The sequence below is a fragment of the Mandrillus leucophaeus genome, unplaced genomic scaffold, assembly GCF_000951045.1.
Source record: "Mandrillus leucophaeus isolate KB7577 unplaced genomic scaffold, Mleu.le_1.0 Scaffold98, whole genome shotgun sequence".
Lineage (NCBI taxonomy): Eukaryota > Metazoa > Chordata > Mammalia > Primates > Cercopithecidae > Mandrillus > Mandrillus leucophaeus.
This window is the reverse complement of record NW_012110696.1, coordinates 912,890-927,222: the sequence shown is the minus strand read 5'-3', so window position 1 is coordinate 927,222 and position 14,333 is coordinate 912,890. Positions and strand designations below refer to the sequence as shown.

The 14,333-nt window shown below is 61.1% G+C and overlaps 1 protein-coding gene across 1 annotated transcript; it reads right to left on the bottom strand.

Annotated features, from left to right (window-relative positions):
• Positions 1-1,507: 1,507 nt before the first annotated feature.
• Positions 1,508-13,470, bottom strand: MXD4 (MAX dimerization protein 4). The gene is made up of 5 exons (XM_011970922.1): positions 13,302-13,470; positions 12,072-12,210; positions 6,488-6,602; positions 5,139-5,301; positions 1,508-4,763 (listed from the first exon to the last, which is right to left on the bottom strand). The coding sequence occupies exons 1-5, from the start codon at positions 13,468-13,470 to the stop codon at positions 4,606-4,608; spliced, it is 744 nt and encodes a 247-aa protein (XP_011826312.1). The 3' UTR covers positions 1,508-4,605.
• Between the last annotated feature and the right edge of the window lie 863 nt (positions 13,471-14,333).

Here is a 14,333-nt window from a genome sequence, read left to right as displayed (position 1 = left end):
TGTCCTACTTGGAGAAGGACTTGCTATAACCCACAAGCACAAAGATGGAAAACAGAGATGAACTCTGCTTGGAGAATCAAGGGCTTCCCAAAGGACAGGGATCCTGTCCCAGGTATCCCACCCTCCAGCCTGGTGAGCAGGGGAGGGGTGCATCTCCAAATCTCAGCGTGCCACCTGTGAGAAGGGCCCAGCATGATGATACCACGTACCAATCATACATAGAACTGGGCACAGCCCCTGGCACCTGCATGCCCTCGACAGAAAACAGTAGTGGTGATCCCAAATCATAATATTTGGGATTTAAACGTCCACATTTACATGAACGACCAAATCCTGGTGGCTCTGAGGCCACAGCCACATTCCCAGGAGGAACTGATTTCTTTCCTGGGGTGCTCCCCACTAATGGCCTCGAGGGCTCCTGGGGCGCACACAGGTTCAACGATCCAGACTCTGCTGCTGGGGGTTGGGGGAGCTCAGATTCCTCCGAGGCCCCCGGCAGGTACCCTCCATGGCCACCCCACAACCTGCTGGCGGGTCCCACTGGGCCATCTCCAATGCATAGCTGCCATGTGCACAGTGTGGCGACTCCACACTCAGGAGCCCCCGTATGACCACCCAGCTCCATCAATTCTCCAGCACTCAAAGCAGGCATGTCCTCTCAGCTGCCCATTGCTGGGCCCCCCAGGACTCCTCCCTCTGCACCACGGTAGCTGGGCCCACACCGCCCCAACCCTGGCCTGGCAGATCAGAGGTCTCTGCTTCCAGGGGCGTTCCCTCCAAAAGGCCTCCCTGGGGGGGAGCAGGCAGCCAGCCCAGCTTGTTTGGGTGAGAGCAAGACCTCTTCTCCCCACTGCGCGAAGTCTCATCACCTCACAACCACCCCATGATGGGCATGACAGGAGCCTGTGTCTCCACGGTCACCACCGGCACAAGGGGATGGCTGGCCATGCCATCTCACTTCACCTCAGCACGGCAGGTCCCCATGACAGGAAGCAGAAGCCATACCCAGGTAGTTCTGGGAACAGGTGCAGGAGGATTCTCACAGTGCAGCTCTGAGAGCTAGCAGCCTCTATGCAGAGGGTTCCTGGCTGGCGTGGAGCACCCCAAGGGGTCGGCTGTCCTCGGCCAGCAGGGCCAGCAGGGCCAGCAGGGCCCCAGCACAAGAGCCAGAGGCAAAGTCCCAGTGCCTCTGGGACAAGAGCAACAAGAGCATCCAGTTGGCCAACAGGCCTGTAGGGGCACCCGCCTCAAACCCGCCTTCACCCAGCTCCAGGTGCCACAGCATCCAGGGAGGCAGCTGTGATGGCGGGCCCAGTGTGGTTGGCAGCAGGGGGTGACGTGCTCCATCAGGCCTCCCAGAAAAGAGGCTGTGGTAGGGCAACGAGGGCCACGGCCTAAAGGCCACACAGTGTGGTGCCACTGGGTCAGGCTCTCTGCTTGGAGGCCGAGGGCAGGGCGCAAAGCATGGTGACAGTGACAATCACAGAAAGAGCCGGAGCCAGCAGGGTGAGATATAAAAATCTGTATTTATATTACAATGACATAAGGACACAGCATGGCCCACACGGTGGACAGGTGGGCGGGGGCCCCTTTCCCCTCTAGCGCACACCCCCCTCACCGGCACCAGGCCCTCATGTGGCCCCTGACTCTGGCACGGAACCTGCCCTAGTGCCCAACATGGACCTGGGGCCACACTGCTGGCCCAGGGTCAGGGTCCTCTGTGCAGGCAGTGGGGAGAGGGGTCCCAGGTTCCCTGACAGAGGGAGGCAGGGCATGGGGGAGCCTGCCTTGCCCAGCAGACGGCATGGGCTGGGGCAGACAGCAGAGTGGGGTCCCCAGGGCCACAGACCAGTACAGGGCTCCACCACCCGGGGAACACAGGCCCAAGCACTGTGCCACTAAGGTGGGGTCTGCAGAGGCAAAGCCTTGCTGCAACCTTTTCCCCTCTGCGAGGATGGCAGGGGTCTGCTATGTGGTTTGCAGGGGTTATCCTGGTACGCGGGAGCTGCCTTCCAGTAAGTCTGGGGAACCCAAGCCTGAGTCTGGGTGCTCAGTGGCTGAGAGCACCGGTGTGGGCTGGGAGGGTACACGCAGAGGCTCAGGAGCCCCCGGCGCTGTTCTGCTCCTGTCTGCTCTCTCTAGACACGGTGATGGCCTCTTGGTCCCTGCAGCCTCCAGTGATGGCAGCCTGGGCCCCTGGCAGGGAGCAGTGGGAAGTTTGAGCATATGGTGAGTCCTAGCACCAGCCCCCACCCAGTGGGCCACCCTTCACCCACCTGCTGGTGGCAGGGAGGGGCAGCTGAACAGCACGCCGGGTGGCTATGAGACTGCCTCCCAGTCCACGTGGGAACCACGGCCTCAACAGCCACAGGCTGAGCTGCTGGGAGGGTCGGCTGAGGGGCCACCACTGGTCACTGGGTGGATTCTGCTGGTCAGAGATGAGAGCAGAAGCCCCCCGGCTGCCCCAGGCACTGGAGGGTGGGGCAGGGAGCTGGTGCTTCAAGAATTGAGGGCAGGGACACGACCACCTCAGGGCCCTGGAGTGCTGGCTGGGGAAGCAAGGTTTTGCACACGGCCCGCCTTGCTCAGAGGTGCCGCAGTGTTTGAAATGAAGCCTCGGGGTGACAGAATCAGGCAGGCAGGGGAAGCTCCTTTCTGGGTGCCCCTGGCCCCCCGTGGGGCCGGAAGGAGATGCAGACAGGCCTCCTCGCAACCACCCACAATGCATTTGGATGCCCCTCAGCTCCAGGCACCACACCCCCTATGGCCTGCAGGGCAGGTTCTGTACCAGAGTTGTTTCCAGGGACCCCCTTCCACCACAAAGGGCCCCCAACCCTGGGACATCTATGCCTATGACTGGAAATAGACACAAATTTTCCCCATCATATGGAAATTGGCTAGAGATGCACCAGAGGCAAGGCAGGTACTGCTGTGGGCCAGCCCCAAGGACAGAGGACGTCAGGAAGGAAGGGTGCAAGCCTCCTGGTGCCAGGCCTGCACCACCCAGTGAGCAGTCTTCATTGGCTGCCAGTGTCTGAAACCTGGAGCCCTCACTTAGACCAGGAAGCAGGGGGCTCGAGTCAGGTGACAGGTGAGAATCCACCTCTCTAGTGAGCAAGCAGGCCCCTGCCAGCTGCTGGGGAGGGCAAACACTAGGTCCCTCCATGCCACCCACAGGGGCCTGGCTGCATCGCCCCCAGGAAGCCCTGGCTGCTGGGAGGGGCTGCCCACAGGAGATGGGAGGACAACACTAGCTGGGCAGGCCTGGGGCACCCTGAGCCACGAGGGACATGCTGGTGGGAAGGGCAAGGCCAGACACAAGACACAAGGCACACTTTGACGACATGACAGAGGGACAGGTCCCTGAGACGCTGGGTGGCTCCCACCCCTCAGCAAACAAGGACACAACAATGGCTAGGAAAATAGAGTACAAAAATCTGGTACAGGAAACAGAGGCGGCACACACGGACGTCCCTTGGCCGAGAGTCTTTAGGCTCTTTTTTTAAAACATGGTTGTTTTTTGGGGGGAAGCCTCTCTGCCCGCTGAGGCTGCCGCAGCAGAGCTCGTGAAGAGCCCTTTCCTAAGGTGGCTCCCGGAGCCCTCACTGGGCTGCTGGGCAGTGCAGCATTTTACTTTTTTGCTTTTTGTTTAAAAAAGGGAGATGAGTAAGCCCCCGAGGACCCAGTGGCTGCAACTTTTACCAGCCTCCAGCTCACCCCAGCCCTACCCAGGAAGAGATGCCCCTCTCCTATGCAGACAGGCAGGCACAATGGGTGGGCGTGGGTGAGCGGGAGTTGGAGGGGAACCAGGCACAGCCCAGGGGCTGATGTTTGCCAGATGACCCCAAAGGCCATCATCCCCAGAACAGGTGACCTCGGGGTGCCCAGGTGTGTCTGCGTGTGTGAGCATGTACATGAGTGCGTGTACCTAGGTGCGTGCGTGTGTGCGTCTGACAGTCCTACCAGAGCAGACGCTGCCCAGCTCGGTGTGGGCTGGGCTGGCCTGGCCTGCCCCGAGAGCCCAGCCCTAGGTTCTGACACCTGCGACGTGGGAAGGACCTTGACCACCCACCTGCCCCAGGTGCTCACCCAGGTCCCGCCCTTCACAGATCCCTTGTCCACGCCAGGAGCCTATGTGGACTGACAGGTAGGTGGACAGACGGACGGATGGACAGACAGCCTTGCCTTCCTTCCTTCCTCGGTCCACTCCTTTCTCCTGGGATCCAGGGTTGGGGTCTGAGCTCCCTGTGGTGGTCATTAAGCCCCTCACACGGCACCTGCCGAGGTTTGCAGCAATGATATTTAATACTTCTGGAATGATTAGGAATCTGAGAACAGACCGTGGGCGGCTATGCTGACCAGGGCTCCGGACGTGGAAGCTGGGCCCTGCCTCCTTGCAGGGGACTCTGCCCAGCTGAGAGGGGCAGGCAGCTCGGCAGGCCCTGACCGGCAAGCGGGCAGTGCCAGGCAGCCCAGGCGGCAGCTGGAGCTTCCAGAATGGCACAGCAGTGGGCCTGTGGAGAGGCTGGCGTCAACTGAAGGAGAACTGGAGGGCTGACACGCGTGGCTGGCGAGCAGGCAGGCCAAGGAGCAGAGGGCACGGGCCTACGAGAGGGCGGGGCGGCCCAGCCGCCGGCAGTGGGGCCCGAAGCCACTGTCGCCGCCGCTGCCACTCTGCAGGCTGTAGTGGTCGTCCGCGTCACTGCTGCTGCCAACACTGTCCAGCTCACCAGGGCCAAACTCCATGCCCTCTATGTCCACTTCTGGGGAGAACAGAGCGGGGATGGGGTCAGGCCACTCTAAAGGTGCCAGCCCATTTCTCCCTTTTCTGGAAGCAGAAGCTCTGGGCAGAGGAGCAGAAGTGCAGACGGCGCTGTCTGGGCCCTGGGGCAGCAGACGCCAGGAGGGCTCTGGCTAAGAACCCAGCCTCAGAAGCACCAGTCCTCAGCGGGCCATGCGGCCTCTGCATCCCACCCTCCCTGTCCAGTCCCTTCTGCACTTAGATGGTGACAAACACCCCAGTGCAGCAGGGAGCTGGGAGGGTTCTCCCCAACCCCAGCACCAGGAGCCTTCTCTCCACCCAGGGAGCTGTGCCACTGAGTGCCCGGAGGCCCAGGTGAGGCTGCCCCACGCCCCACCTTGCTCTGAGTCGTCCGTGGAGACGGCGGAGCCTGTGCTATCCGTGCGCACGCGCTCCACGCTCTGCACCGACAGCTGCTCCAGGCGCCGCTTCAGGAAGCGATGCTCCTGCTGCAGCTGCTCCTTGATGCTCAGTGCCCGGCGGTCCTGCTCCTCCAGTTTCTGCGGGCAAGGGGGACTGTGAGCCCACAGCGGGAAGGGGACTCCCCACCTCCCCCTGGCCAGGAACCGGGGCACCCAGGCCCAGAGGTTCCCTCTCCTTGACAAGACCTAGCCAGGCTATGGGCCACAGGGTGCCCAGTCTCTACCGGCCCCACAGCCTGAGGTGGATCCCTCCCTGTCCCAGCCAGGCGGTCACAGTCAGATGCCACCTCCCAGCCCTGTGGTTTCCATCTATGGCCCAGCTCTAATACCCACAGCCACCAGGCAGCCTTGGTCAAGCTGAGCCATGTGTGGCCATGACACCCTGGGTCAGCGCTACCCAATCTTTGGCTGGCACCTTCTCCAGGACAGTCCTGCTTCCAGCAGGTCTCCTCACACACTCCCAGCCCTGCCTGCCCCCGCGGGGCTGTGGCCTGTACCATGCCTATCTCTGCAACACCTGCGCCCTGCCCTCTCTAAACCTTCCCGTGGGCCCCACTGAGACGCTGCTTGCTCTGTGAGGGCCCCCAGGGCTCTGGTTGTGCCCCTCTCAAAGCTCCTGCCACCCCAGCCTGGAGGTGGCCATGACTATGCAGGCAGAGGCCCTCAGAGCAGACGGAGACTTGCCCTGGTTGGCCCAAATGTCACAAGGCCCCCAAACCAACAGGGCTGTCAAAAGTCCTTTGGGGGCTGCCCCAGGGAATGTCTCCCTCAGCCCCGACCTACTGCCAGCCCCCACTGCCCCAACCTCCACCCTGGCACCCCCACCAGGCTGCCTACTTTTAGTCTGCCTTCTGATGGCACCCAGGAAACCCTGCCCCTCCTGGCCTCTTCTCTCCTTCCTGGCCCACTCTCTCCTTCCAGCAGCTGCCTCTTCACAGCCCAGGGCCCCAGAGAGCAATCTGTCCCCCGAACTCCTCCTCTCCATCCCAGCCTATGCTGCACTGTGGCTTCTTATGCCATCAGCACCCAACAAATGCAGCACAAGCCACGGAACTGCCTCGACCCCTTGGCAGCTTCTGTTGCTGCTCCTCCACCCTGGCAAAAACCACCAGGTCCCCGACACACACCCGCCAGATGGCTCCCCACCCACCTTCAGGCCCTCTGATCCAAGGGCCACCCAGGGTCCCCTGTGAGCACACCCCCAGGGCATGCAGGGACACCGAGGCAGCCGGACAGGGCAGGGTGGAGTGCAAGGCCCACTCACCTTGATGTGCACCTTGGCCCGCTTCAGGAGGCTCAGCGTGGTGTGGCGGGTGCTGTCGGGGCCCAGGGGCACCAGCTGCTTGAGCTGCTCCAGGTACAGCCTGAGTTTGGCTCGTCTGAAAGAGCCAGAGACAGAACCATCAGGCTGGGGTGGCAAAGCCCATGGGGTGAGAGGTCTGGGGGAGGGCAGGAGGCAGTTCGCAGGGCCCTACACAGACCCATCCTCACCATCGACTGCTGCAGATGTGCTGAGGGTCCCTCTCTGAGGATCCCCTCCTGGCCTGGCTGGGAACTCCCCCCGCCCCCAGGAGCAGCCCAACACCCACAGCCCCCAGACAACCGGCAGAAGCGCCCAGCTCACCATGGCCTGCAGAGCCTCAGTGCGTCACCACCAGGCACTGCCCAGGAGCCCCAGCTCGCCCCCCTACCATCCCCCATCCCCCATCCCTGCCCTGGAGTCCTCATGCAGGGCAGGGTGGGGTAAGGCGAGGGTGCTGTTCAGGCTGCACCCAGAGATCTGGAGAGACCCAGACAAGATTTATGTCTCTCCACCTCATCGTGCACAACGTGCTGTCACTTTTGTGACCATGGAAACATGATCAGCCTAGGTCAAGGGAGGGCCAGGGACCAGGCCCTTCCAACCCAAGTTTCACATCCCCTTGGAAACCGCCTCATTCCAGAGTCTGTCCCTGTATCCACAGATGAATCCACTTTTCACAGAACTGGAGCCATGACACCCAGTGGTGCTTGCTTGTCCGTTCACACTCAAGGCACTTGCTCACATGCTACAATCCTCCAGGACACATTCATCGGGCACCTTGGGAGAGGGGCCCTGGCTTCATCCTAGGCCTGCCCCTGCGGAAACACCGCCTTCCCGGCTGGCCTGCTTGTCTGCGGGGGAGGATGGTGGAGCTCACGGGGTGCGGGGAGTCCAGCTCACCCAGAGGCCTGGAACCCTGGCCACGCCCACGTGCACCTGCCTGGCAGTGCAGGGCACCAGCAGGTTTTGTCACTGCCATGTTCAACCACAGACTCACCCATCCCGTGCAGGCCGCAGAGTCTGCTTCCAAATATAGGACACTTTGCTTTGGGTAAATCCTTACGAGTGGAATGACCAGGTCAAGGGGTAGGAATACTTTTTGAATCTTTTGAAAACCTGCCGCCCAACTGCCCTGCCACAGCTGATGCCTACACACGTGACTTTCCCCACATGGCGCCAACACTGAGCACCCCAGCCCTGGCATGTCTGCTCCTGCCGTTCCCAAGCCCAGCAAATCTTGTCCCCTCGAGAGTAACATGCGCAGGGGCAGCCATTTCCTTTGGACAGAGGAGAAGACTGAAGAAGGAGGGGGCTGCTGGGTGCAGCGGTTAACAGCTGCACCAGTCGGGAGGTCTGCCTGGAGGTGGCCTGAATGGGGCCAACATCCTCAGCATCTCCCACGCTGCCTCTCGTGCACAGGTGCAGGGAAAGGGGTCCCAGGCTGCCAGTACATGACGACCCCAGTTCCTGGAAGCTCAGCCTTCCCACCTCCAATGGGAGTGAGCGCCCTGCCACCCCCAACCCAGGAACTGCGCAGCCAAGAGGCCGAAGGGTGCTCTCTGCTCAAGGAGGCACCTTTCCCAAGGCACGCTGCCAACGCACTGCAGCCACCACTGGGACTAGGTTTGCAAGTGGGGGCGTTGCCAGGGGCCTCCTTCCCTGGTCCACTCTAGCAAATGGCTTTCCAACCCACCGTGTAATTACATCAGCACTACATGACCTCTGCAGAACAATTTAAAAATGCAAATCAACTTTAAAAGGAAAAAAAATTAAAAGTACCCCCAAACTCCACCACCCCAAAACAACCTCATTATCATTTTAGTGTGTTACACATGCACATCTTGAATGTTAAGTGAAAAAATTAGAATACAGAACCACATAGGTGACAAGTGACCCAATTTTGTTTAAAAAATAAAAGAGCAGACGCACACGAGAGACGACAGAACAAAACGAGGCACAGGGAGCGTGCGTCTCCAGGCGATGCGCCTGGCAATTTTATTTCTTTAGCTTTGTACTTTTCTGTATTTTCCAGGTTTTCTATGCTAAAAACACACACACACACACACACATTGCTGTGACAATGACAGAAAGACACGTTTGCACAAGAAAGAAAAACACAGCTAAGAAACAAATAACAAGTAGAAAAATCTTTGCAATACATATAAAAGACAAATGGTTAGTATTCGTGGTATTTTGAGCTCATACACATCAAAAATTAAAAGCAGAATGCCTCGACGTCACAACGGGCGGAGGACACAAACAGGCTACAGGACACGAAGGCCAACCTAACCTAACGCCCGGCTCCATCTCACCAGAGCCAGGAAATGCACACGCAAACAAGGAGGTACGACTTGCACCCTCCGACGGGCTGACGTGAGAAGGGATGGCTCCTGCGCCAGCCAACTCGAGGGGTCGTTGATGGTTTGCTGGTGGGAGAGCAAAAGGGGACACAGGTCTGAAGGGCCATCGGCACAGTTATCACTGACCGCCATCCAGCATCTCTACTTTTAGGGCCTTGGTCCTACAAAACTATCCCCCCAGATCCGCAAAGGTCTGTGCTCACCAAGGCACATCACAGGACCGTCCGGAAGTCCCTGTGTTAACCAGAGGGTCATCACTAAGAACGCTGGTGGCACAGCCAAGTGTCCTGTGCAGTCATCGGGGATGAGCAGGCGGAGGAGTGTGCCCTGACGCAGGCGGACAGGACTTACGTACGTGGTATCAGGTGAAAGATCAAGTGAGGAAATGGAGAACAAGGTCCCCTGCTTATCCAAGTCTCATCGGCAATGTTAGTGCCCGCGGGGAGCAGAGGAGGATGTGGCTCAGCCTCCGAGTGCCTGGGATGCAGTCTCTGGGGTGGGGTGCAGGGGAGGTCCATGAACAGACCGCTTTAGAAATCACGGAACACCTTTCTCGAGAGACAAACAGAAGCCATCTGACCACATACACGCACTGTCCAAGCCAGTAACAGGTCCACCTGGCCCAGGACGGCAGGCACCAGGGCTGGAGGCCACAGAAATTCCTGCCCTGAGCAGTGGCAGTGGCCTGGAGCCAACTCTACCAGCGGCTGGTTGTGGGACCCCAGGAAGATCCCCACCAACCCCTCTGAGCCAGGAAGCCCCTTGGCCCAGGGATGCACTGGGCTCCCACTGAGCCCTCCCCTCCTGAAGCCGCTGTAGTGCCCTGGGCCCCCTGCCAGCACCCCACGGCTGTCCCTGGGCATTCAAAGGGCTTTTAAAACCCCCACTTCCTGAAGGAACCCTGTGTGGATTCAGGAGGCAGAACCCGCCTGCAGGACTGGCGCGCTGGGCTGGTATCCACGGCAGCCCCACCTCTGACGCAGCACTTTCCAGCTCCCCCAAAAACCCCAAGCCCAGAGGGGGACCCGGGGCACCGAGAGGGCATGGCTCCACGCCAGCGTCCCAGCCAACCAGAGAACCTGGCTGTGGCTGACGGGGAGCTAGGGGCGGCCCAGGAGCAAGCGTGCCTCCCACTCCCTCTGCCTGCCTGCATTTTCTAGACGTTGCCAACAGAACTTCCCGAGGTACGTGAAGGCCGTGTGAGGCTGCATCAGCACATGAGGCTGGGCTGCAGGGGGCTCCTGGGGACCTCCCAAAACCTGGACATGCTTGGGGCAATGTGGGGCAGGGACTCAGCTGAGGACTCTGGACTGGCCTTTGGAATGGGCTCTGCCATCCAGGGGCTGTCAAAGGCCAGGAAAGAAGGCTGGGACCTTCCCCCAAAACACACTAAGACCATAGCCTGGAGTAGGGCCAGTGAGGTCAGCAGCCAAGAAGGTGAGGCCTCCACAGTCCCCAGGACCCTGGGGTCGGCAACAATGCACCGGCCTCAGACCTGCTGAAGCTGCCTCTCTACAAAGAGAAGAGAAGCAGGGCTGGGCAGGCTTGGCTCAGAGCACCCACAAGGGGAAGTCCCATAGGCCCTGCCCAGTCCCCAGTAAGCGAACACCTCCAGGCAAAGCAATGTCCAGGGCCTGCCTCCCGGGATGGCTGGGTGGCCCAGCCAGGGGCTTCCTTCCTTCCTCAAGACAGCACGCAGCCCTTCCTGCAGCCAAGAGCAGCTGGCATCAGGTAGGCTGTGATCCAGGGCCCCAGGCCTGTGAGTGCTTGGGGCTGTCCACATCTGCCTCTCGGCCAGCCAGAGACAGAAACCCCCTGCACTGGGGTGGAGGAGTCCACAGAGACACCCTGGCTGCCCACCCATCCCTCCTCTGTGTCTCAAGAAGGCTCCATGAGGCCCTGGCTACATGCAGCCTCTGGAAAGAGAGAGCAGAGGGCAAAGCCAGGTCAAAGGGCAGCTGCAGGGGTCCCCTGTCCTCCCCAACAGCTGCCACATCCTTGCCACCCATCCTCCCCCAATGTCATTGTCCCTCAGTCTGTCCCCATTAGGAGGCTGTCCTCCCAGGGACTGCCTCCAGGAAGCCTTCCTTGAACACCCCCACGTGTCTGCCCCAGCTCCTGGGTCCTGGTCAAGGCTAGGCTGGTCTCCTTAGGCCTGGAAACAACTCCAGGCCTGCCTGGTTCTCTTGGGCCCTGTACCTGCCCCCACCTCTGTGGCCTCTAGGGAACCCCCCAAACACACATGACCTGTCCAGGAAGTGCAGTTCCTCAGAGAACACTGCGTTCTGTCCCTGCCCGGCTGCCCGCCCCGGCCAGCAGCCCGAATCCCAGGGGAACGGAAGCTGGCGCTGCTGTGGGGGTAGACATGGGGGGGAGGTGGAGACCTGGCTGAGCACCAAATCTTTCTAGAGGGGACTATGGGGGGGCTCAACCAGCACGCCGACCTGCCCCACCAGGAAGGGAAGAGCTGACCCATTTCACAGATGGGATCACAAGTCAGGAGGGAGCGATGGCCCAGCATCCTTCAGGGGAACCTTCCTTGTCCTAGCATGGGGGCTCCTGCCTCTAGGGCTGCCTCTGCATTCACCCAGGGCTCCCACTGCCAGCCCCTAGGCCACTGAGCTCACCTGCACTTCATCACCACCAGCAGAGCTGGGCCTGCAGCCCTAGCTGCCTCCGGCTGTCACCAGGGGGAATGAACACCCCGCAGCTTTACCCGAGGGCTCGCCTGAATCCTGCCCTGGGCCAGAGCTTCCCACACGGCCAGGGACTGGCTGCTCTCCATCTGCCCCTTGGACAAGCCTGTAGCACGGCTCCTTGGAAGGCAGACCCCAGAATGCACAGGGCAGAGAGCCGAACCCTCCTGACTGGAGACCACTGTTCTGAAAGCTAAGGGCCCTGACTGTCACATAGCACAAGGGGCCCTGCTCCACGTCTCTGACTCCCACTTGGATGAGCTCCGGAAAGCAGGGCCTGGGCCCCCCGCCATCTCCTGCCTCTAGCACAGAGTGCCTGAAACAGATCTCAGCCTCCTCCTCCAAGCTTGACCCTTCCCAAGACAAGGACACACCCTAGCAGCACACTTGGCCATGCCCGGGACAAGGGCAGGCTCAGCGCACCACATACCCTCAGTAGAAGGGTGGGCCAGGTGCTGGGCTCATGTTGGGGGCTGGGGGGTCACTTACCTGTGCTTTTCTAGCTCGTTGTGTGAAGACCTGTGTAGGGAGACAGAAAGACAGAGCTCACTGTGCTGCGTGACCACCAGGGCACAGAGAACAGCGCCCTCCTCAGGGGCCAGGACCTGCAGACAGTGGCTGGCTGTGTCTGGGTTCCGGAATGGCCCAGAACAGTGAGGGCTGGGACAGCTGTCCACCCAGGGTTGGGGGAACCACATGCTGAGGGTGGACACTGGTTGTCAGCTTTGGGTACTCCATGCTGGGGGAGCCCCAGCTCACGCCCTGGAGTTCTCCATGGGTCAGGGACCTGGTTTGGTGAGAAGCAGCAACAGGGGCCGGGTTTGCTCACAGGGAGGCCCAGAGATGCAGGCAGGTCCAGGGCGCCCAGGGCCACAAGCCCACCTAGGAAGGCCTGTGGGGAATCTGGCTGACAGGAGGACCCAGGCCTCCTTCCAGAGGGGTGGGGGAGGCCCAGGGAGCAGCAGCAGGTCCTGGCGCTGACCCCTACTAACTACCTGCCTTCCCTGCTCCCCAATCCCTGAGGTCAGCTGTGTCCTTGGAGCCAAAGCAGCCTAGTACCTGGGACAAACAGCAGGTGGAGATGGAGCCCAGAGACCTGGCCCTCAGGACACAGGTGGTCCTGTCCTGACACCACCACTCTGTTGGGCTCACACACCTGCGTGACCACAGCCCACCTTACCAATGGGGACCAGGGACACAGCAGTGTCAGCCAGGTCAGCCCATGAGGGGGCTTATGAGATGTGGATGCTTCCCAGGCCAGTGGGCACAGTTCTCTTGGGGGAACTGCGTGCTAGCAGGATGGGCCGCCCTGGAGGCCCAGGCTCAGCCTCTCTGGGGACAGTGGCCTCACCTGCTGCTCACCTGTCTTGCCCATTCAGACACAGGCACACAACTCCGAGCACCACAGCAGGTGCCACAGCATCTGCCCTGGAGGACAACGAGGCAGGGGGACCTCGCTCCCAGCTCCAGGCCACCTTCCCAGTCCAGGCAGGACCCCACAGGCCAGCCAGGGCTCCCAGGCCTCCCAGGATGCTGCTGCACAGGTGGGCAGAGAGTTCAGACCACCTCGGGGCACCTCCAGACCCAGCCCTGAGGCCTCTCCCTGCCCTCAGGTCCTGGCTCCTTCCTGAAGTTTCTGCTGACCACTGCCTGCTTCAGGAACTTGGCATCTGGCGTCTCCTGTCCCAACCACTCAGGCCAAGGGCCTGCCCCTCCCACCTGCTGCACCAACAGGCTCTAGGCCCCCCTGTGTAGCCTCAGCAGAGCCTCCAGACCCAGGTCTCAGGATCCTGGAGAACCTGGTGGTCACATGGGCTGGACAAGGAGCCTCAAGAATCACTGCCAGGGCCAGCCAGGGCCGGCCAGAGCGAGCAGAGGCCACAGCCATATGCTCCTCACTGGCCTCACAGAGATGGGCCCCTGCACCAGCCTTTCTGCTTCCCCAGAACAGGCAGGCCACAGGAATGAGCTGCGCTCTCTGTCCTCAGCCCAAACCGCAGCCTGGCCACATGGGTCTGTAGTCTGCTGGCTCAAAAGGAACGTCAGAGTCAGCAGGTGCCCTTCAACGTAAAAGCCTACCTGCCTACCCCTTGAAAGGTGGCGTGGGACTGGACCCCACCCTGGAGGCAGGGGGCATTCCTCCAGCAGCTCCTCCTGGGCCCAGAGACCCTTGGGGCCTATCGAGGGGGATGTTTGCCACATGGGTCCCGGGAGCACTCTATCCCTCAGGAGAGGTGGGACCCATCCCCGCTGAGGCTGGGCCAAGTGCGTTCCCAGCACTCCCGTGACCCCAGGAGACAAGCACACTTCCCATAGAATGGACCCCCTGCAGGCTGGCCCCAGTCCCCTGCCGCCTCCCTCAACCCTGACACTGTCCTCTGGCCCCACTCCCTACCTGTTGCCCCAGCCCCACTGTGCCATGTCCCCTCCCTCACCCTGGCAGAGCATGGAAGCCTCACAGGTGGAGACAAGTTAGGGGCTCAGAGACCCTCTGGCCCCCTGCTCTGCCCAGCTACTTATCTGGGCTGGCTGAGGAACGCCTCCAGGGCAGCGCTGCCCATCAAGGAAGGGGCCAAGCCGCCAGCCCTGGGTTGCCTCAAGCCCCAGGGGTGCGGGGCTCGGCCCAGAGGAGCCAAGGGGAGACGCACCAGAGTTAGGGAGCCCTCTGCCTCCCTCACCAGTGCCCCCATGGTCTCTGTCCCAGCAGAATGTGGACAGCCAGGACCCAACTCAGAACAGGTGTCATCAGAG